General features: G+C 37.2%; 1 protein-coding gene across 5 annotated transcripts in view; it reads right to left on the reverse strand.

The window, feature by feature from the left end:
- gdpd5b (glycerophosphodiester phosphodiesterase domain containing 5b) overlaps positions 1 to 25,098 on the reverse strand; it is a 48,921-nt gene that overhangs the window by 16,546 nt on the left and 7,277 nt on the right. For all 5 annotated transcript variants that reach the window (XR_002919751.2, XR_002919752.2, XM_024276607.2 and 2 more), the window contains 5 exons: positions 15,211 to 15,387; positions 3,284 to 3,387; positions 637 to 730; positions 472 to 531; positions 170 to 268 (listed from right to left, as the gene is read on the reverse strand). Coding sequence is in view for 3 of the 5 variants with exons in the window: in XM_024276607.2 (XP_024132375.1) it covers positions 170 to 268; positions 472 to 531; positions 637 to 730; positions 3,284 to 3,387; positions 15,211 to 15,327 (474 nt within the window). In the remaining 2 variants the exon portion in view is untranslated. The remainder of the gene's footprint in view (positions 1 to 169; positions 269 to 471; positions 532 to 636; positions 731 to 3,283; positions 3,388 to 15,210; positions 15,388 to 25,098) is intronic.

The raw sequence follows: 25,098 nt of genomic DNA on the forward strand, positions 1-25,098 counted from the left end.
TATCGTGATATACATCGTCATCGCCCGATATGGGGGGGGGACTATATCGTGATATTAAAAAATCCATATCATCCAGCCCTACACCTTGTACACAAAAACAATATTTACATAAAGCAGCTGTAAAGTTAACGCATCAAAGACAGTTTTGGATACTTTCTAAGGTTCTGACCTGCAGGGAGATGGGAACAATTTCCCACTCTTGCTCCCATGTTTGGTTGACAGAAATCACCCCGACAACGGTGGTGAGCAGAGCAGCAACCACTCCTATCTGCATACCAAGAGAGGAAAAAATGATTAACTTTAAGTACATACTTTTAATAAGAAAGAAAAAGGCCACACACTGTAAAAAAAAAGTTCCCATTATCCACACCGGTTATTCTTCTGCTAAGTAAAAGGGGTTATTCTCCTGAAAATTATTTAAATCTTTATCAAAGAGACAGCTCTTCCTGAGTCCTGTAAGTGGAGCGTTACCTTGTGGAGCCAGTGCAAATTCAGCTGCTGACCAAGTGCTATGTGGCAAAGTGCTAAAATCTGCAAAGAATACAAAACACAACACCCCATTCAGGAACAAGACTACCCAACATTCATGTTCCTAAGGAGTTTTCATGACCATAATGTGAGTGCTGTGAGACTGACCATTAAAAATGCAACATAGATGACGCCTGCAGCAGTGGTGGCCAGGATGGGAACAGTGCCGTCGCTCCACTCCCCAGAGCGGTTGTATAAAAGCCTGAAGAAAGAGATCAACAGGTTTACTCCAGCTCTGATATGACCCTTTTTATTCAAATGAGTCAAACTACCCCAAACTTGTTCAATAAGCAGTTTTCTGAATGGTGTCAAATGTGACAAAGTTAAAATCAGTTAAGCCAACTTCTGCAATGCAAATAAAAGGTTTGGATCTTTGTTTGCATGGAAGTGTTAAATTACACCAAAGCCAATTCTTCTTTTGTTTGTTCTCTTGATTATCATCATATACAGCTCTGAAATTGCTTTCCCACCTATTTTATAATTTTCGCCATATGTTTTTGCTTTCAAGTAGAAGCTTCATTAAGTACAGATTGCTAATTGAGGCGGTTTGATGAGCATGTGTCAATCAGAGTCAAGGGGTTAAGTCATGTTTGTGGTACAAACTGAAAGCGCCATTTACTTGTTTGTCACTGAATGTTTTCCAGTAGGAAACCTCGCTGTCATATAGAATCGTCCCATAGGATCATGGCTCTTGATTATTGAGCCACATTACTGTTAATACACTTCTCCATATGCGTTTACACCTTTAAAGACAGACTCCAGTCATCTTTTGATTGGACCTGAAGGATCAGCTCAGTTTGTCATGTCAGCTGTACTAGTTATTGAGGGGAATACAGAGGACGAGTGTCCTGAACATATTCATGAAGACCTAAAACAGGTGTGGTATTAATGTGCATATGGCCCAGACTTCCATCGTAGTGAAGGTGTCCGTATGGAAATAAGAGTTATAGAAGCATAAAAAAAAAATAACATCAGCCTGGATTTAAGAGCTATTCTAATTTGCCACAACCCCCACACACAAATACATTGTGTGCTGTAATGTTCAAACGTGTAGCACTGCATGTATAAATAGCTCTCCAGCTGTAGAGAAAAGTGCACGAGTGTGTGCGTTTCACCGCAACAGCAAGGGACCGTATTATTAATCACATGTGAAGCTTAATCAGTGATTCCAGTGGCAGAGAGCCACTGGGGGGTTTACTTGGTGCTTTTGAACTGCAGAGGGGAGGGGACACTTTACAAATATACTACGAGAACATACAACGTTAGGAGATCTGATGTAATTTCTGTGGTTATCTGATGGAAGCCTGCAGCAAAAAAAGAAACAAACAAGAACAGAACGTTCCTACTATTTAAAAAAAATAAACAGTTAAATGCAATTTAGAAGCTAAATGAAACAAAGATTTCTCTCCAAAAAAAAAAAACAGGCATAAAAAAAACCCTCTAAAATTCAAACATCAGTAATAATTGGGAAGAAAGAATACTACAAAAGAGTAAAATGAAAAGAGAGAGTAACAGATTTATTTAGAAGGAAAAAATAATGCTGGAAAAAATACAGAAACGTGTGTGTTAAATTAAACAATAAAACTAATTTAAATGCTGGAAAAAATACAGAAACGTGTGTGTTAAGTTAAACAATAAAACTATGTAATTTAAATAAAATAAACATCAACACAACCAAACGCAGAGCCTTGACAGATAACCGCCTCACTAAGGCTACTTTCTCTTTCCGTGCAATAATCAAAGGAACTGTGCAACACCCCAAAGAATTTGAAATAAATTCAAGTTAAACTTTTAGTGAATCACATTGATACATCATAAGTCATACAGGCATTTTAAACAGCTGGTCTGCCACCAGAGACACATTTCATTTCATTTCATTCCTGTAGTGAAATGACAATAAAAGATCCTTGAATAATCACATTAGTCATACAATAAAAGCAACAAAAAAAAAAAAACAATGTCAGTGTCTAAAATAACAGTTAAAAAAGCAGCAGATATTTGAGGTAGAAGGTCTGCTTCGCATATCGGGGTAGAAATATTAACATTTTTTCATAACTAACGACAAATCTTGAATAACTTAAACTTTTTAAATCTAAAAAAAACCATCACACACTGCTATTGTCTAGATAATAAAACAATAAATAAAAACAACAACCTGTGAGGACGGTTTCGTTTTATTTTTTAAGTTACTTTGTCACTCCATAATTTCCCCTCTTTGATAGAACGGATTGGACTTTTACTGAAATAAACTTGCACCCTTTACATTTATACACCAAACTTAAATCTGCAGAACACATTTTAAACAAACACCCTTTCAATCAGAGAATTGAAATGTATATTTGATAAAAAGAAAACTGATGTTTTGTTACCATATTTACCATATATAAATCTGAAAAAAGGAGATGTTGCATAAACACCTCAGACACGCGTCTTTGCAAAGTTCAATAACGATTTCATCATGGTTGATGTTGTCGAGTTATTAAATGAGGCAAAAAGCATAAGCTTGTATTTGTGCTCCAGTAACTGTCAGGCTGGAGAAGTACAGGACAGGAAATGTTGGATGAGTTATGTAACGTAATCTGTAAAGGGGTGGGTGGTCTCTGCCTAGATTAGGCCAGAGAGCAGATTAAACTTGCAATTTACAAATCAACAAGCAGCCGAGTATGTTTAGAACGTACACAGTCGAAATGAGACTGACAGGCACGCGCCTTTTCATTTGATCTCAAAGGAGGAGAAAGAGAGACTGAACACTCACCAGTTAAACTCATTGTAGTCATTATGTGCCTCCCACCAAAAGTAGAACCAGACCAGGAGCAGACAGAAGGTGAAGAGGAGGATGAAAGACCACAGGAGCTCCCACTGTTGAGTGAATACACAAATACAATTAGGAATTCCTGTAATGAGACAGTCAAAACCAAACATGACAGGTGCGTGGACTGACAATGACAGCTTCTGAACTAATTAATCTCTGAACTCGCTCTTCCAAAAACCCTCAGTAAATCTGACTGGACTTTAGAGAGCAGCTTAAACTTTTCAAAATCCTCTTCAGGGACCAAGAAAAGTTTTGAGCTAACCTTTTGTCAACTAACTTTCAGCGAGTCAAAATGAAAACTGACCTCTGCACAAAAGTATTCCCTTATCCACTTTGCTCATTATTAAGCAATCGTTTAATGACTTCACAGGCACACAGACTTCTTACCCTTTTCATCTCTCATACACTTTGGAACCACGGTAAACGTTAAGTGGACTACATCTTCACATCCAAACAGCAGACATACTTAGGAGGATACAAGTATGCAGACATGTTTATTACCATTTTTCTGTGCACTTAAATAACTCTTAAATTGTAGATGAGAGCTGTTGTGACATGAAAAAAAATCTGTGAAATTAGATCAATTAAATTTGTTGTGTTACTATCAGATGTGTATTGTACCATGTTGACTATTGTGTCAAGATAAAGTCTGAGAAATCACAGCACAACAGAGTGAATGCACTGTTGCAAGGTGCCTTAGATCAGATGATCACCTCCAACAGCTAACACATTGTCTAGGTTAGGTGCTTTGTAACTAGCTTCATATACAGCGGGACAAAAAATTATTTGTCAGTCCCAGATTTAGCAAGTTGTCCCACTAAAAAAAGATGTCTGTGATGTTCATCATAGGTTCACTTCAACTACATGAAACTTAATATTCAAGAAATTCAGAAAACCAAATTACAATTTTTTAATAGAATGTATTTATATTACGGTAATGGTGGAGTAAATGTGTATTTAGCTTCAACAAACAAGCAAGAATTCCCTCACAGATCTATTCCCTCTTCTTTAAGAAGCTCTTCTATCCTCCATTTCCCAGACTGTACATCTAAACAAAACTGGGTGGAGCCAATCTACAGTAACCAAGCAGTTTGGCAAGAAGCAATTATTAGAAGAACAAGATTATAGAACAGTCCCTCCCACCTGGAAGAATGATCTGAATAAAGCTGGGACCACAGTAACAAAGAAGGTTACCATGGTAACACACAGCATCTTTATGGATTCCAATCTTGCAGTGATCCAGTGACTCCAGGCCTCGAGGGCCACAGTGTCTGCATGATTTCCAGATAACCAAGCCCTACTGATGACCGATGACCTGGTTCAGGTGTGTCCAGCCAGTAAGAATTGTTCCTCCATTACAGACATTTAGCATCAGCCTAGCCTTTTTATTCCATTATATGTTGGTTTTAATTTCTGTTTTAAAAAAGGTTTTACTTGGCTTTATGCTTTTTATTGTTTTTATGTTTTTCTATTGCACGGTGCTCTGTGTTTGTTTTCCCTGTGTACAGCACTTTGGGCCTCATTGACTGCTGGTGTAAGGTGCTTTACAAATCAATAAATGAAAATGACGTTTAATGAAATCATCCAGGATGTCAACAATCCCAAACATGTCGCGCAGCCAACAAAGGAGTGGCTGTATATTTGTTGTCATGTCATTTATTTATTTTTTAACTATGGCTGTGTAAAACATGTTTACATAACCCTAACCCTACAACAAAGAGGGAGACCAAAAATAAATCACGAGGTTTGGAGTGGCCTCACCAATCTCTGGACATCAATACAACAGAGAATCTATGGAGCGTGTTGGAAGTCAGTGTTGCTCAGCCGCAGGCCCAAAACATAACAGCTCTTGAGGAGATCTGCATGGAAGAATGAACCAGATAGCAGCTACAGTATGTGCAAACCTGGTGAAGACCTACAGGAAATGTTTGACCTCTGTGATGTAACCCCAGTTGAGAATTGAAGTTTTGAGATAAATTTCCATTAATGACCAAATGTTTATTCTCTGGATCATTATGAAATAAATTCCTCAAAATAAAATTTTTGTAAAAAAAAAATAAAATAAAATTAAAAAAAAAAAATCATAAAATGTGATTTCATGGATTATTTTCCCCCCAATCTCCCACAGTTAAGGAATCTATAATGAACATTTCGTGTTTTTTTTTTGTTTTTTTTTAGGGTCAGGCTGCTACTAAATCCTTTTTTACCCCAATGCAAGTCCTTAACCTTTTTCTTTCTAGATGAGAAAAAAAAAAAAAAAGTTTTAATTTAACTTCAAAATGCGGCTCTAGCATCAAAATGCTAGAGCAGCATACCAAGCTCGAACACCTTGCTTCTGATCAAAAAATCCTTTAGTTGAAAATGACATTGTGTCAAGGTATTTTTTGGTGAAGTTTCTGGTATGGAAATTATTTGAACTGGAAGAACAGAAAGCTCAGAGGAATGTTAAAACATTTCATAAGAAGAACAAATGAAAGTCCTATAAAAGCAGTATTTAATTTTCTGACAGAGACCATCATTGTCCCAGATGTAGGGGTGCACGTGGACAGTATTGGCATGTGTGGCTTACTGTTGACAGAGCACTGAGGTTGGTTCCCATGGCCTGTAATGGCTACCTGGAAACACCTGAGAGACCTGACCTTGCTCCTCAGAGGGAACATTGTTTTGTCCTTTCCCTCAATCCCCTTTCCCCCGCCCTCCTTTCCTCTGGATAATGGTGGGTGAAACTAGAGAACGGCAACATTGCAGGTAATCTAGTCAATATTGTATCTTTTTTTTTTTTTTTTTTTTAACCAACAACAGTGATATTGCCAACATGATAGCCAAGTGTTAAACATAAACGGGCTGGTTTACAGAGAAAAGTCATTTCCTGTTTCTGTCTATTTAGCAGCGCAGCTCTTGAGAGCTGACATGACTTGGCTTGTCCTGATGGGATCACATTATCTTTCTGCACGGCTGGCCTTTCATTTGGTATTTTATTTATTAGTATTTGGTCTCGAAACCAAATGGCATCGCCTGACAGAGCAACAAGAGAAATCGATCTGAAACCCAGGATCTCTAGGTGCTAATCCGGAGGTTTGTGAACAGACATCACGCTTTTGTCTGACCTTAAATCCCTGAGGAAATGGCAGGACCTCAAGCTCTCATGCAAAGCTATTGAATTATCTTTAATTTGATTTCAAATCAAATAGTGGGGTTAAACTGCAAATAATTAAAAAATATGACAATTACTATTTTATAAACCACCATTTGCTTCTTTTTTCCCCATTTACCCTAAATAAAGTACCCCAGAGAGTTGTAATTGATACAATAAAATGCGTTTCAAAATGACTGTAAGGATTATTCTCAGTATTAAGACTAAGCCAAAGAAGGGGTCTAAAGAACAATAAAAAATAATTTCATATTAATTTCCAAATCTCACTGAAGTAGGCAATTAATTATTACATTATCAATACTAAATTTTCAGGAAATCCTTTCTTAAAAAAATTAATAGTTAAGAATCAATTGGACTTAAAGGATCCATATCATGAAAATTCTACTTTTAGAGGTTTTAAGTGCATTGTACTGTTCATTCCTCATTCATTAAGAGCAATCCTCTGCGGATATCTGCAGCAGCCCCTCCCATACCCACGAAAACGAGCAGGTGGTATCGTGCTGACGTCAGCACGATGTGAACCGCCCCCTCCAGGAAGAGTCTGCTCTGCCCACACCATCCCCAGTCTTACATCAACACTCAATTTCTCCACTGCGCAAGTGGTGATCAGCAAAAAATCTTCATCTAAGAAGAGCAATGCTTTATATCTTCCAATTGTGTCCTTTCTTTCATGAATTTCAGCTCAAACAGGTGTTCATTACTTTAGACGCGGGGCTCCTTTTCTCTCCTTGGACAAATGCGGGACAGCAAGCCATCAAACTGGGTTACAAACAGACAGAAGAGCAGCTAAAACAGTCAGTCATTCAGCTCCTGCAGGCTAGAAAGTAACAATCACCAGAAGAAAAAGAAAAAAAAAAATGCTCCCCTGAACCCAGACATGATGTGACATGAGATGTGATTATAGATGCTTTTGTGGAGCTCTTTAAAATAAAAAAAGCAACCTCTCAACGTTATTCATAACTTCCATGTATTTTAAACGAGATATACAGTCAAAGCCTCAGCTATGTAGCGATGAGACTAAAAAACAGCTTCTCCACACGCAGTGGGAACATCTAGTTTATGAACACATTGTTGGACAAACATTGAGCATTAAGTTTGTCGCACGTCAAAAGAGGCAACGGACTTGAATTTGACACATGAATCGCGTTCAGTGTCAAATGCAACGTTACGTAGGGTTTGTTGAATTTGTTCATAAATGTTGGACTATTCTCTTTAGAGAGCGGCTTACACTCCGGAAAATACGATACATTGATTTAAAAGTAAAATTTAATCCATGTGTTTTATAAATGGGTTCTGTAGCCTGTAGGTCAAGATGAATTTGAATGAAATCACTGACTTTTAAACTCGGCTCCACAGGAAATCATATTTTAGCCTAGAAAACAAAAAATAAAATAAAAATTCCCTCGAGAGACGCAAGTAATAAAAGTGAAAGGATAATACAGTTGCTTAACCTGCACGTTAATCATTGTGGTACATAAAAATGAATAAATAAGAAGATAAGCTTAAGAAGCTTAAAGAAGATTTTTTTTTTAAATAAAAAACTGAGCCTCATTTTAGGAGCCGTTGAGTGTTCAGCAATATTTAAAATTCTGATTTATTAGTGGAATCAAACTGTGAGAAGATGTTCCATTTCCTCACTTATTTTCATTTTTTTTTCCTGTAAAAAAAAAAAACAAAAAAAAAACGAATCAGAAATAAAAAACTCCACATCAAAACACTAAGTACGCATAACTACATTACTTCCTTTGCACCTTGCACTCACATCAGTAAACATACCAGCACTTCCACCTTATCAATACAGTAAAGTATTTTAATACCTTTGACATCTAATTATAAAACCTTTTTGTTACTTTAATTTTTTTAATTAGTTTTTTCCTTAATGGTAAGTGTTTTATTGATTAAATGCAGAGCAGCACATGTGTAATTTGAATAAATCATTATTGTTTCAATCCAATTACTTTAACACGACTTCTTCACATCTCAATTATTTCCATTGTAATACTAAACATATTATTGCTTAGTTTGCATAAAAACGTAGACGTTCACTGTAGTTTGACCTAATCATTAAATCATTGCTTCATCTGAACAAAAAGTTATTATGTTTCGAAACAGCAGCTTTGCAAGAGAACAAATTCCGAAAAAAAAAAAAGTGGACTGTTATTGACACAGAAAATAAATTAAAACTTGACGGAGGAGCTGTGAACCACAACAATACAGGAGAATGAAAAAAAGCAACATTTTAATAACACAGTGCTAACTTTACCTTTCCTCTGTGACTGAACTTTTTTTTAATTCAACAGCTCAGCAGAACAATATATTTGAAGCAGCCAACTTTGCAGTTATTAAAGAAGCTAAATTAAACTGTATGTCCGCAGCAACACCTTTGTGAATTTGAAGGCTTAAGAGTCACTTAAAACTCTACCTGAAAGAAGAAGACTTTAATGTAACAGTAAGTTTAGGAGCAAACAAATATCCAAGTTCAGAGAAAAATAATAATATAGCAGAACAGATGAATATTGCTAAAATAAATAATTAAATATACTTAAGTATATTATTTAGAGTAAGACAATTTAAATCTTTACGACTAGAGTTGCCTTTAGATGGACTCAGGGTAAATTTGCTTCCAAAAAAATCCTCCCCTCTGTAAGCAGGAATACCTCAAAGCACAAGCACATTTAGCACTACTGAATTTGAATTCTAACTTTTATCTTTCATTTTTGTTTTTCAATATTTCTCTATAATATTCAAATCTCGCACATCTCTCTGGCTCCAACCTCACTGGCCTTAAGAAGTGGGTCACTTAGCATTGTGATAAAGCATATCAGATAAATCATTTTCTCTCAGCAAGAAAACCCTAGTTTAAATCCCAGCCGTGTTTTTCTGTTTAGAGTTTGTACGTTCTCCCCATCATACTGCATTTGTGGGGTTTCTCTGGGCACTCTGGCTTCCTCTCAAAGTCCAAAAACAAGCTTCATAGAATAACTGGTGTCTCTAAATAGCTCCTTAGTGTGAATATAAGAGTGAGCGTGTGGCCCTGAGACAGACTGGCGACCTGTTCGAGGTGAACCCTGTCTTTGCCTTGCGATATATGTGTTTGTTTGTGTATGTAAGGAGTGAGGGTGATCTTATCAAGTATGCACAAACTGTAAACACACTATGAAAAACTAAATCAAAACTTGTCATCAAACATCCTAAAATACAAGCAAAAAGCTCAACCAAAAGCCATGGCCACATGAAAGATATTTAAAATAAAATAAAAAATTAATAAAAAAAAAACAAAACAAAAAAAAAAAAAAAACATCCCATTTTCCATACAGACAACGCACTGCTCCAATGCTACAGCTGGGACGGTTATAGTCCCCAGATGACAAACATCACAATAATTAACCAGTCTTATCTTTGATGTTTTCTTGCAAAAACGTTCATTCCAGTCAAAACAGCTGAAGAGTCTCCAGCAGATCCCCCTTGAGTAATCTGTGCCATCAAACTGAGGATAACATACTCTCTGCTGACTGCTGCAGCAGTAAATGAGATGGACGTTCAGAGCACTGCTCAGCATAAAAACGTAATGAATGAGTCTGGGTGACGCAGCCCAGCAGATTTTTTCATCCCAGTGTCTCATTCCTCCCATCTCTCCTGAACTCTGATAAGCTGACAGACCTGAACCTGTCATCCCTCAGAATGGAGCCAGAGTTTTCACTGAAAAACAGCTGAAACGTTAAAAGATTCAAACAGGAAGCTTACTTTAAATTAAAAACTAGCCAAAAATAGCAGAATTTGAATGGATTTGATTCATATTTTGAAGTAATTTGTTTCAGTCTGGTATCAACACAAGCGCAAACAGATTCACACTTGCTAACAAATGAGTCTATAAGTGATACATCCTCAGTTTGATATTTTCAGAATAGAACCTTCATAAAACTGATCAGGTTATGAAAGGAAAAAAAAATCTACTTTTTATCAGAGCCTATGTCTAAGATTGTCATAATCCCCAAATATCAAGTTTTTTGGGGGGAAAGCACCATTTTAAAAATTATTTTTAAAGGGATATTTAGGAAGACAGGAGCAAATCAATCTCCTAACCCTTTTGTATGTCTTTTTGTATGTCTTATCTATGTAACCCTTGTGCTACCCTAGGCGTGTTTACAATAAAAGTGGGGTCATCTGCACCCCACAAGACAGCACACTGAACTTTTGTTTTCCAAGGGTATTTTATCATCACTGGTGGATGGACGGATGGACGGATATGATCAGTTAAGTTGCTTTAGGTGTTTTTAGACTTTCCCGACTAGAGGAGGAAACAACAAAATACTTTATCAAATGTAGGCTTCTCTTCCATATTGATGTTAGACAACAAAGTAAGTAATAATAAAAACAGTTTCTTTTGGGCCTGACCCATTGAGAAATACACTTTCTACAATTGATTCCTCTACTTACCATCACTTTGTCAACCAAATGAGGAATTTTAAAGTGTAATGATCTGGTTAAATAGCTTCATGGTTCTGCATTGTAGTATTGGATGGCAAAGTAATCCTTGAAAGAGTAACCATGGGGATAAGAGTTTTTCTTTTATCCTCATCTAAACAAAGAGCATATTTTCAGTACATGACACTAAAAGAGCACATTATATACATTATATTTTTTAATCTTTTTTGTTGCCTGTCTGTTGAAAACAGATCAGAATTTATATCATCCCTCTCTCCACATCAATCCTTTAATGGCAAAGCTCCACTGTATCTCACATGTCTTGTGGTTTCATAGTTTCTGGTGGGGCACTTAGTTCTCAAACTGGAGGCTTAAGATAAAAAAATAAAGTCTTTAGTTGTCAGACGGTATATTCTCTCCACCCTAAGATTATTCTTGAAACTTTTTAAAAAAAAGCAATTAATGGTAAGGTCTGGTTGAGTGACTCTGTCCTGTAACTTCACTTATCTCGCTAATGGCCTAAGCTGCCAAGGTCCCATGATGCATTAGGAAGCCTTGTTCACCCCGCTCTTTTCACTTTCCCAGTATGGATAGCCCATTTTTAAGTAATTTACATTGAGTTTCCCTTTTAAAAAAACCAAGGCCTTGTATTTTTGTGTTTCAATCATCTCATTCAGTCTCATCCTCTGCCTCCTCATGCATGCTTAGCATTTAAAACTAAAATTCCTTGCAATATTTGTTTTTTACCAAAACAATATCCCTAATAAAATGTGATAAACAGAAATCAATATATTTTCAAAGCAATTTAATTTGTATTTTCAGTCGTGTTTTTAAGGCTTTGAAACTGATCAAGCAACAACTGTAAACATGTTTTGTGTCAATTACTTACCGTTCCACATACAATACTCTGCATACAAAGCTCAAGGTAAATGCTGAGATTTGAATGTGCACAGAGAAGTAACTTGGACAGATAAGGGCCTTCCCTCTGTGCATTAAATCTGAATAAAAGCTTCATAAAACGTAAAATGTAAATTTAGTTTTCTTTACGCTTTATAACTATTGTTTCTGAAAAAGGCAGAAGCAGCTTTTTCCCCAAAAAAGGTTGCTGCAGTGAGGATAAGACTTGAAACTTGAAAATTCAAATTCAAGTACTGTGCTCCTATTCTTTGAATAAAATGAGACATATGCAAATTTTACTAATAAACTGGGAATAGGTTTAAGGGATAAAAAGAAAACAGTTTTTTTTTTCAGATGTAGCTCAAAAGGGAATGAAAAGAAAAAAAAAGACTTAAAAATGAAAAAAATGCACCATTTCAAAACAGTAATAAGAAGCAATAAAATAGATGCTTTACTGTAAAGGTTAGTCAATTATATAAATATTTTTTTATTTCTTTCACATTTGAGCTCCCAGTTAAACAGCTGCTCCAAACGAACAAATACGGACACTCTCATGGAGTAAACATCTCCATTACTATTGTGTCTAATACCTTACACGGCAGAGTAATGAAGACCGCAAGTCCAGGAGCAACTTTGTTTCTATTTTTGAAGTCTTTGTGTGACTGAATGGTAAAGACAGGCTAAATGGAAATACTCTTAATTATTACTGAGAGGCCAGATCGGCTTGCGCAGCGTGACGTGTGCAGTCTTATAAAGCAGCCGGAACGCAGAATGAGGCAGCTTCGACAGAACAACAAGTGACTCACAACAAAGACAGAAAAAACCTGAAGAAAACATGCATTTATAGATGAGCGCCGAGTTCTGCAGCCGTTTCAATGCAGCGATCATCCTTTTCATGCCCCTGTGATTTTTGTCAGGTCCAGTTACGTTGACCCGATACCTCTCCTTGATTGGTCACAGCTTTGTTTACTGCGATCTTTAAAGATGCAGTGTTATATGACATCACCCGAGACTAAGCAAAGAGATGTTCCCAATGGAAACGCAGCGGTGTGTCCCAAGCAAAGCCCAAAAGAAATCCAAGATACAGAATAATTCAAGGGTGTCTCACTGTTGTAAACTGTAGACCGGTTAAGATAGGCTCCAGCACTTCCCTAGCCCTGTTAAGATAATATCACATTAGAAATAAGGGGATGGAAATGAGCTGCAAGCTTTATCTTATGGTAAAGCAGAGGATGAGCCCCGTGAACAAAGAATGCCGACTCGGCTCTTCCCGATCAGTCGGCCAAAGCAAACACTTGCTAGAGGAAACAAAGCTACACGGTGTCCTGTTTCCTCCAAACGGGAGAAAGCAAAAAACGAAACAAAAAGAAATTCAGACCAACTTCAAAAAACAGCTTTGAAAATCAAGTATTTTTCCATTGAGGTCCTATTTGTGTCCAATAACACCTCATGCAGGTTTACTGCAGTTCTGTACTTATCTCAGAAGAGCAGCATGTGTGCAACTTTACACAACTATTGTCTGTTTCCAAGGTTTCTGCTGCTGTACAGTATGGTATGTGGGTATAAATCACTGAGTCAAGTGTCTGAGTGTGTGTTGGAGCTCGCTGGGGTTTGAATGTATTGCAGCAACATTAGACGTGTGTCCTTCCTAAATGGTGAAAAGGGCAGGACAAACCAATCACTGTATGGAAGCCTGCATGTGCCGGAAGAATACAGCAGAACAGCTTTAAATCTAATTAAAAATAAGGTATTTTCTCCACAATAGGATGCACTTAAAGTTCAACTATATTGTTTCTATTGTAAAATCATTCCCAGTGATCTTTTAATGGAGATTATGCAGTTTTTAGCAAAAGTTAAAAGTCCATTTCACTTTTTTTTTTTTTTTATAAAAAGGAGCCCATACCATGATTTTCTTAAGCCTTAAAGAGTCAACTATATCCACATCGATGATCATAGATTACCTTTGGTTCACAAAAGAACAAATTATTTATGAAATGAGTTATTTTGCAAGATAAGTCGGATGTTATTGTAAATATGTTAACAAAGCTAACTAATGTACGGCAGTGTCGAACTGTGTTTTTTTTTTTTTTAACTCGTTATCAAGAAGGTTGAGAGTTGGTGTAGTCACAGTAACGTTTGCTTTAGTGGTATCCGTTTTTTACACCTTCCAAACAAGGTTGGAGCTACAGGTTTTGGGAATACACTAATGTGGCCAATGTGTAGCATGTCACAAACAAATTCTAGCCCTATTGTTAACACAGTTGATATAGACTGATGGAGATATCTCTGAATCTTGTCTAGTTTAATGGAACTTATAGTTTGGTGTGCCTTATATATGACAAAAGGTTAAAAAAAAGACCACTGATTGTGCCTTAAATTTCAGTACGTCCTATAGTAGTGCTGGGCGACATGACGATACATATCATGTTGCCGATAGAACAGTGTAGTATATTGTCATTTCTCTTCTATCCTTTCAATCATTTTTGTTTATTTTTATTGCTGAACTTTTGTGCAAAAATCTATTTTCGTACTAAGAAATTTGAAACTGTTGTGCAATTTAAAAAATGTTTCTCATTTGTGATTATTCAGTTACACGTTACTTAAAAAAAATAAAGCCAGAGAAAAGTAAATAATGACATTTTTGTCAACTTTTTCAGAGAATAACTTAATTTTGTTATATCATGATATGTATTGTTATTGTGATATAAAATAATTTATATTGCGACATACATTTTTTACATATCGCCCAGCACTATCCTATAGTGCAGAAAATGTGGTAATCATTTTTTTATGTAATTTGATCTTTGCTTCAAGTCTCTACATTATATTTTAAAATGCCAATATTTTCCTTCAAGCAAACAGCAGCTCTTTATCAAATCTTCATTTAAAAAAAACTCATTCACCACTCAAGTGATCCTCAACAGATGGGCAGCACTTATCAAAGGAGAAAGTAAATTAAGATTGTGTAGAAAGTGGGAGATGAAAGACAAGTGGAAACAAAGAAGTGTTTGAAAGTTCAAGGTGCCTGAATGAGAGATGAGTATGGAAATGTTCCAGCATGGCAGATTTGAAGATTTTCTTTGTAAGATCTTAAATGTAGGTGGTAGGTCATTGACTGTGCGATGTGAAAAAAGCCACATATTTCCTAAGAGGATTAATACTAACATAATACCATCAAAAGATTTTCTTGCAGAAAAGGGCATTTGTAAAACAAATCGTTCTCATGTGACCAAATCAGATGTATAATTCCGCAGGGACAGTCTGTTTTCATTAAAAATTTATAGCACTATAAATACCAGAAATTACTGCTTCCAACAATAAGATCAGATCTACTACAGCATATATCTTTCAATGAGCACTTCACCCCACAAAAGCAGCTTCAATCTGCTCCCACCTTGGTGGTGTCATCATGGGAACGCTGATAGCGTTTCCATCGGCAACCGTAGAGCCCGGTGATACATGACAAACACAGCTGGCGTTCGTAGACCTGGAGAGGTTGGTGTTTCACCATGCTCCTTCACGCAGTCCTCCTCCCAGAGCCAGAGCTAACATCCCACTGGCTGCAAGTGTCCTGTAAGAAAAGCAGAAGATTCGTTTTGTGGCCAGCGGCAATGCTGTAAATGTTTGGCACCACAGTAACATGCCAGGCAGCTTGATGCAAAACATACACTCGTCCTCAAAAAGCACAATGCTTCTGACAAAAGAAAAGCCCAGCATCAAATTAGGACTGCGTTTCCAATGACAACTGCTAGCTGCTTTTATCAATGTAATTAAGGATGAAGAATTGAGAGGAGTTTGACATTAATAGCTTACATAGCAAGCGCACATATTGGTCAAAAGAAAGTATGCAAGTTTTCTTTTTTTTTTGTCATGCCTAAACAAGGCTATAAAAGGACACCACAGCCTTTTACTTTGCAAAATGGGGATTTGAGGTCAGTTCAGCAGCAGCTTCAACAAACTGAAATGTGTAAAACAGCAACTGGAAACTCTCTCACAGAAGTCCTGTTTTGTGCACATTTTTTTAAAGATTACTCTTGAAGGAAGGGTTGTTTTTTGCCTCATTTAGCACTTTTTTAAAAGAACATTTCTGTCAAGGAGACATTCAGGTCAGGCAGCTGAACTGCAAAGAACCAAACGCACTGGCAAAATAAACTCAGCAGGCCTTCTTGTCATTTTAATGCTGCATTATTGAACCCAGTAGGAAGTGCCAGAATGCTTTGTGTGAATAATCGGAGTTATAACAGACTTCTTTCCCACTGACTGGTTGTTGATTCAGCACATAAACTCTGTAATCAGCTATAATAACAATAATAACAGCACGGCAGTCCGAACAGGGCTTTGCTTTGCTTTTCATGGACATGACATGGCTTGTTCAGAAGCCACGAAACAAAAAAAAAAAAAAAAAGAAAAGTGTAGATGCTGCTTTAGGTTGAGAACTACTATTTAGCATCTGCAGCAGCTGCCATGTTTCCTGTTATTACTAAAACGGCTCCGAGTAGGGTGGGCCTGACCCCCAGGGTATAATGAATCTGGATCAACCCCAGCAAGACCTCAAAGTCTTCTCTATCCACTCTGTGTGACTGCTCACTGGGTTAATGAGAAGTGTTAACTTGCTGCACACAGATCACAAACACAAAAACAGCCCATGTCTTGCTAAAAAAAAAAAAATACTTTTTTTTTTTTTTTTTTTTTACAAAGCCTTTGAGTCAGAGAGCTAAATTAAAGAGAAAAGTATGAGTAACTACTGTGTTGTAATAAAAGTCACAGCTACCAATGGTGGTTTATAATGTGGCTAAGCAACTCACTGAAGCTTGTAAAAAAACTTGTAAAATAAAGAGACTGAACAAACCAAAGGCACAAGTTACATCAACAAGATACTGCATATGTATAAACCCAAACATCAAGCTGTGCATGCAGCCCACTGGGCTTGTAACTAACCGATTTTAAATGATTCATACCTGTAGATGTGGCACAGTTTGACTGTTGGAACAGTGATGACAGCTGTTCTACATGTACGGAAAGGTTGAGCAACACATTTTAATTCAACAAGACTGAATCAAAGAAGTTGTAGAAAGGAAAACACAACCAAAGCAATTATTTGTAGAAACAAGATTCCTTATTTTTGAATACAGTTAAAGTCCCATTAGTTTTCACTCACCTCATTGTGTAATATTTGACCCTTCCCCTGGGGGAGCGGTGAGCTGCAGTCACAGTAGCACAAGGGAACCATTTGGTGGTTAAACTCCCCCAATCCAACACCTTAATGCTGAGTGTCAAGCAGGGAGGCATTGTATGACTTTGCTTGGATTTGAATCATTGACTGTATAAGTAGGAACTGGACGGAGTAAACACTCCCTTCCCATGTCCCAAACAGGAAGTACCTGCGGGTTCCAAGAAGGCCAAAGTCTCCTAGAATTCCACTGAGAAATAAACAGTGGTTTCTCAGTCATTTGGTCAGAATAATCATTCCTGCCCTGATACTTTCTACTTAGCATGTAGTTGTAGTTCACTTTCGGCTTATCCCTTTCGAGGTCGCCACAGCGTAACAGCACCCACTGTTTCGCATCAGTGATTTGTCAGAGTTTTTACGCTGGATGCCCTTCCTGACACAACCCTGTACTTGAGGGGCACAGGGACCCAGTTAGGCAGCAGCGTCAAGGGTCTTGACTAAGGACCCAATCTGGGTGGGGATCAGGGGACAACCCTGGGATTGAACCCAGGGCTACTCGTGTCAGCCCCTCACCTAGCCCACTGAGCCACCCTTTTTAAAATATATTTTTTCTTTAATGCCACTTAATTCAAGTTATAAAATGTGGTGGAAATGCATTAAAATCCAGAATTCTGGTAAATAATGCATAAAGAATGCATGAATGCATGCGTTCATTATACCTTTTACTCATGTTTGCCACCACATTGCATCACAACACTTTCATGACTAAGACATACGAGACAAGAGAAACCCACAAATGATCAAAGCTTCTCCAGAAAAAAAAAAAAAAAAAAAAAAAAAAAAAAAAACAGACTTCCTGTCGTTTCTGTCACGAGGGGTCTGAACTGAACAACAGGAGAAGATAAGGCTCCAAAAACATCTAAAAAGCTTTTGTCATTTTCTTTTCTGCTGCCTCATTTCCTCCAATCAAAAGCACGGTGAGAAAAAAATAAAACTGTCATTGGAGAAGGAAATGCTTCAGCAGTTTCCAATCAAAGTTCTTCAGGGCAGAGAACGGAGGTAGACGGAGCAGCAGTGAACTCAGAACAAAGACCAGGTTAAGAATGGGAAATGAGAATTTTTTTTTCAGCTAAATATGAGCAACTGTCATGGGATAAAAAAAAAACCTCCTATAGTACATAGTGTACATATTCCAAGTATTAGTTACCCTGTATGTAGTATGCAAGGGTTCAACAATATGACCAAGTCTTAATGGCACGGAACAAATCCAACATAACATGATTCAGCCAAAAGAAGCAATCACTTTGCTGAGTACATAAAAGCAGAGTGTGAAATTGAGTTCTTCATTTTGTTTGACAGATATTAAAAGAATGGAATGAATATTGGAAAAATCATAAAACAATAGTGGTCATATGAGGTTCATTCAGGACCATTTAAATCACTTTTTCCTCATTAGTCTTCTTCAGGTTTTTATGTTCTGATTTAGAAATCAATACATTTTCAATGGGGTCCAAGGAGTACCATAGGAATACAACTGAACATGGTCTTGACTGTTATGATTTGTGACTCAAAAATGATAAAGTGCATCATAAAAAGCAAAAACACGTGTCTACTTGTGGATTTGTTTAGCATAAACAAGATATTGTTGGTGCTTCTTTGAGTCTGTGGCAAACCTGCGGTTCCAGAAGAACAAGATCGAATGCAAAGCAATGAAAGCCTTTCTCAACCAAGTCATAACATGGGAAACAACCAATCTTGTGACAAGATCCAAGAAGAAAAGCTCAGAATGTGTGTGCACATAAAAAAGCAGTTCAATTCACAAGAAAAAGCAGCAGAAAACAATCACTACTACTAACAGATTCTGTGTGGCAGAAAATGTTCAGACGGCGACAAGTAGCACGTCTGATTCATAACCCTTTCCCACCATAAACGCCTTAATATTCTGTGCAACACCGTACCAGCGAGCACGCTTGTCATGAGAACATGAGCTTAAAGGAATCAATATTCAGAAATCATAAGGACCTAAGAAACTACCCTGAAATTCAATGTCACTGCAACTCAGAAGTCAGATTTTCAACATCCAAGGAGACACACTTCATGAAACAAACTCATATACACACAAAAGACACAGAAGCAGCTAAATGTTTGCTAGTTTACAAACGTTTTTTAAATTCCATCTATAGAGATAATTTAACCAAACTCAAAATATGATACATCTTACTGAGGTTGAAGGAACTGTGAGGACAGTAACCAAGTAACAGCAAGGCAAATAAATGTATATAAATAACAAAAATCTGTCAAGAACTATTACAGTAAACACATGACAAAGTGAGAAAGAAGTTGTATTTCGATTGATTTTAAGAACAAAAAAAAAAAAACATGATACTATAGAAATATGATACCATAAGTTTCATTGGTGATTTAAAACCACAAAACATAAGATACTCAAACGAGATAGAATTTTACACTTCACATCTTGTTATAAGTTTTATTTAACCTTAAAATCATATCTGCTGAAACACATCTAAAGCAACAAAGTCCCCCTTTTAATGTTAAAAATATGAAAAGAGAAAATTGAGATATGCAAGGACAGTTTTAGGGAGAATAATTGAAGACTACAGTGAAGGACACAGTTTATTGTAATCACTAAAAGAGTACATAACTTTTTTTCAGCTTCAAATACATTTCAGTGTCATGTGATGTTGAGAAAAAGTATGAAAAAAAAAATCACTGCTTCCTCAAATATATCAAAATAGTTTGTTATAATCCTTGAAAAAAATAAAATAAAACTTAATCAAGAGTAATTTCAAATTATGACACTGAAAGCAGGGATAAAGCAGCATTACTGTCACTCATTTCCATTATTGAGGCTAAACAATGGAAAACATAAGTGGTGAAAATCCATTCATGCACATCAATGCGGGCAAAACAGGAGTTAAAGGCAAGTGGAAGAAGAATGTGTGTAAAAAAAATCCATTTTCTGCAAGTGAAAAAAAAACTTTCATGTTGGGTTTGCCTGATGAAAGAGGGAACGTTCAGACTAAAAAAAAAAAAAAAGTTTGATAAATGTGACTTTTGGGCTTGATGCACTAAGCGTGATACATTAGTTAGATACAGCACGGACAAACTATGCTATTTTTCTATAGAAAGTTTATCATTATTTGACTTTGAGGTGTCATTTTTTCTGGCTTAATAGAGTGTTGATGCCAAAGCATCACCCAAACCATAAATCTGAAAGTCTTAAGTTTCAGCAGCAGCTTTTATTACATTTCCCTACAGGCAACAGAAACAAAGGAGAGTTTTTTTATGTTTGGCCATGAACACATCTATGGCTATGTGGTGAAAAAAAAATGCCTCAAAGACAATGGTGATTCACCGAGAACACTCCAGCCAATTGTATAGAATTTGAAACAACTTGTGGTTGTCAGCACCAAGAGCTCATCTGACATGCTGCTGTTCAGACAGCTGATGGCGTGTGGGCTTGACTAATTATCACCTTAATGACTGGTCACACTGACAATAGTCTGTTAAAGCTATATTTGTGAGCAGTTCTCCTAAGCTGTGTGAGAACATGTGATTTTGCTTTCCTCTTGTTTTGATAAACAAAGAAGGGAGAAAATGAGCTTTAAAAAGAAGAAGATAACAAAAAAAAAATAGGATACACAGAGCTACGAGGTCAGGCCTTTGTGAACAGACTCCACTTGAAAGTCTGTGTCCATGGTGATGACTCAAATTTAAGCCAGTCATGGTCTAGATATTACTAAACTGACATTTAAGATAAAAATTGGCTTGGAATTGAAATTTATCCTGGTATTGTCTTTTTGTGTCAGACTTCAAGGAATTTGGGCAAACTAAAGTGTTAAAATAGATGTAATTGTTTTACATGTTTTTAAGTAACACTGATTATAATTAACCCTTGTGCTACCCTAGGCATATTTACATTAAAAGTGGGGCCATCTAGACCCCACAAGACAGCGCGCTGAACTCCCCCCCTGCAAGGATTTTTTGTCTTCAATGGTATCTGTGGCAGACATAAAAATCCTATCCACATTTGTCACTGGAGGAATCACACATCGATATAAAAGGTGGGGTCATCTGGACCCATAAGAGAGCACGAGGGTGTGTGTGTGTTAAAAAACTGTTTATTGTATTAATTACAGTTACATTTCTAACATTTTTCTTGTTAAAAAGAGAGATTGACATTCTGATATTTCAGTCCAATTCAGAATCCTCATTTTGTTCTTGAGAGTTTTGAACGTGTTTGAACATTTGAACGACATTGCCATTAAAAATGCACACTGAAAATAATAACTGAAGCAGAACAGATGGAGCAGCATCTCGTCTCAACATATCGTGTTCAAAGGACAAATCAAAATTACTTTGAGCTTAAAAACTCATATCAACTTATTGTAGAGACGAATACTTTGAATTTAAAAGAAATGGTTGTTTTTTCTAGTTGAAAGAATTCTTGTTGGACGTTAATGAAAACTTGAGCATGCAACTGTTTCACAAAAATTCTGGTGTTAAAAATATTGTTTTCCAATCAATTAGTTTGAATTTTAATTAAAAAAAAAACAATGAAAAAAGCCCATTAGCAAAAACAGATACATCTTTATAATTAGGTACTGAATATCTCACATCATTACAGCTCTAGTACAGACCTTTAAACTTTAGTGTATACCAATTGCCTTTGCTGGTCTCACTTTGAAATTGTTTGATCTAACATATTAGAAATAATGAAGGGGTGATATAGGCCTTGTCCACACGTACCCGGGTATCTGCTAAAACGAATATATTTCTATGCGTTTCGGCCTATCGTCCACACGAAACCGGAGGTTTCAGTCACTGAAAACGGTGGTTTTGGAAAACTCCGGCTAAAGTGAAGATTTTGGAAAACTCCGGTTCTGCGTCTGCGTGTGGACATGAATAACCGGGGATTTGCGTTTTTAAACGTCACTTTTTGCAACAATTAATCCACACACGTCAGTACTAGCTACGTTTCCATTACACATTTGCGCAAAACTTTTAATTAAATTCTAGGAATTTTGAAAAAAACAATGATTGGAAATGACACTGTTTCCATTAAAGCATCATTTTGCGATAAAGCACAAACCAACTCACGCGATAAGTCATTAAAAACACGACGATGAATGAGAACAAATATTTTATTTGATTCACTAAAAAAGGAGCATTGCGGTGACGTCACAGCTCTGTCTGGAGAGCGCGTGCCGCGCAGAGTCTATTGACAGTCTCAGGTGAGCGTGAGAAACCTGTTCAGCGTTTTTTTTTTTTAAATAACCATTCCAGCAAGTAAGCTGCTGGACCTTTTTCTGTTTAAAAACACGACCAGATGAATTTAAGTTTCTGTCCCTGCTCTCGCGCGTTTCCTCAAACGAGATTTCAGCATCTTCAGGCTCCAAGCTGCAGAAGTGTAGCTGCAGATGAAGCTGTTCACAGACACACAGAGAGGCGCATCTATTTAGAAAAAAGTGTTTCCAAAGCAGTTTTGCGAAAAATGTCCGTTTCAATACGTCCCCAAATGCCACCTACTGTAAGCGCATAAACTTTTTTTTTCGAAAAATGCTACTTTTTTCGAAATTGTGGTGTTTCCATTAGGAGGATTTATTATCGAAATTCCAATTTTCCACTGTCAACTACTGTTCTGACAAGCTCATAACCGCGTCTAAGAGCGCAAGTATGCGGGGACGTGTGGATGGAATTGTTTTTAAAACGATCACGTGTGGACGCAACACTTTTTCTAAAACGGAGGTCAGCAGATATGCGTTTGTAGAAATACCCGGCTACGTGTGGACATGGCCATATTCTCAGCCTCTGGCACTTCATCTGGTACATACAATTCATCTTCTTTAAATAATCAGTTTTATCACCTCCAAATCTTAGTATGTGTTCAGACTGGACACATTTGATTTGCTTATACTAGAATTTGCTTCCCCCAATACTCCAGAACAAATTTTCCATCTGAATACACCCGAGCGGACCATGGTCTGAGACCAGAAAGCGCTCTTGGTCTCATCTTTCAAGGTGATCTTGGTTTGTTTCCAATCGGACTGAGCTGCAGTTTTTCCTCAGTCTGAATTAGGCTTCGTGCTCAGAATGGACCAAAACTGTCACTGTAGACAGTCATTGTCATGTGATGTAAACAGAGAGCCGTGAACAGACTTGGAGCAACAATGGAACGGCAACTCATTGAAATATGGTTGGATGAATACAGGCTCATCAAACAACTTTTAACATGATACACATAATTTCTCACACCATTTTCCTTACAATCTATATACCATTAACACATTCTTAGCCACTGTCTCCTCAGTAACCCTCTTGCAGCATGCCTCTACAGAACCAAAGTAGTAGTAAAAAGTGTTGTACCAGACGTTGATAGAGACGTTTACAATTCTTCAATGAAATATAAAGTTTGAATTAGTGAACTATCCTGACAAGGACTGCACAGTACAGGATTTTTATTATTCTTTCTATTGTAGCTTTGTCCTGCCCTCATATTTCCTGGCCAATGACTGAAGAGATCTTGTTTACAAGCTTTGGTCCAGAACAGGAAAGCATTTTGTCTGAATACAGACCAAAGTCAAGATTTGGGACTCAATCTGGACCAAATTAAGTGAACTCGGTCCGGACCAACTGACTTTTTCCAGTCTGAATACCTCCTTAGTCTTGTGATGTGGAAAAAAAAATAGATATTCTGCGATAGCCACTCTGCTTAGAGTAAATATGAACATTTGCAAGTCTTCTAATTCCATCAATTGTAGCATCAGTGCAGTCATCAGAGTGACTGAGAAGAAAGCCAAGCTAAAGATGCACAGACCTGTGAAACATCCTCCAGAAAACTTACTTTCAAAGCACTGCAGTCCACTGGACCAATTTTAATTTGCCTATAGTTAACCTTGGGAAAATTCATCCAATACCTATCTTATGAAGAACTGAAAGAGTCTGCCCTGTGGCATCAGAAAGCAAACACAAGATCCTTGAAGTTAAATTAAACACCTGATGTTCTACTGATATTAAAGTCTTATGTCATATTGTGGGCTATAAGCAAACAGATGACAAAGAAATCCATGACTTTCAGAAACAAAGTAGATAGTCCGTTGCCACCTTATGGGTAAAAAGACAACTTTATTGGCCAATTGCACTTCAGAGTCTTCTTTTTATTCTGTAGGCTGAAGATGATGTAAAAAGCTTTGGACAAGTGAGCTTTAAAAAAAGGTACCATCTGTGTGTCCGCATGAGGGCCGTCAACCACCATCTGTGTGTTGATATCACACCCAAATCTGTCCTCTGTCTACTGTGACTGCAGGCTACACCGGAAGAGCAAGGCCAGACAAATCCTGCCACCAGGAAGAGCTTTGCTTTCTGAGTATGTGGTCTTGGATCACTAAAAAAATTACAGTTCTTTAAAAAGAATAGATTTTTTTTTCTAGACACTGCACTCTTCTATTAGTGTGAGTATTCCAAAGATAAAAAAAGATATTTTACTCTGGGGGAAACCTCATCTTTTTCAAAAGTAACTGCACCACCCAGTTTGTCTGGGCACCGGCTTCTGACCGGGGCTCAGATTACAAACTAACAAGGACAGTAAACCAAAGACTCCTGTGTTCTGCTGAGTGAATAAAGAAGGAAACAGACAAATCAGCAATTACCTTTGGAATGTAAATCTGTATCCACAGGACAAGGCATGGAAACAGTGCTTTAATTAATCTTGTACTGCATCCTGCTGCATTTCAACAGGAACGAGATGTGTTTTGTTGGGTGGACAAAGAACGTGTCCATGAAGCAACAGGATCTGCTTTGTGTTGGAAATATCAAAAGGTTTCCTGGAAAGGAGAGTTGAGGAGTTAGCAGTGCTGCACAGTGCTGGAGTGCAGAGCCACAACCTCTAGTGTTACGGGGGAGTGACATGTTGCCAATGGGATATTGACTATATGACCCGGGAACAACCGGATGTTTCTGTTGGTGAGGAGAGGGCCTTGTTTGTTAAACAGTTCCGCAGTACAGTACATGAAATGGTTCTAGGAACAACTTTTAGTGTGGAAAGTGCAAGTTGGTTTTCCGTAACACAGATTTTGATGATTTATGCAACTC

The sequence above is a fragment of the Oryzias melastigma genome, linkage group LG13, assembly GCF_002922805.2.
Source record: "Oryzias melastigma strain HK-1 linkage group LG13, ASM292280v2, whole genome shotgun sequence".
Taxonomy (NCBI): Eukaryota; Metazoa; Chordata; class Actinopteri; order Beloniformes; family Adrianichthyidae; genus Oryzias; species Oryzias melastigma.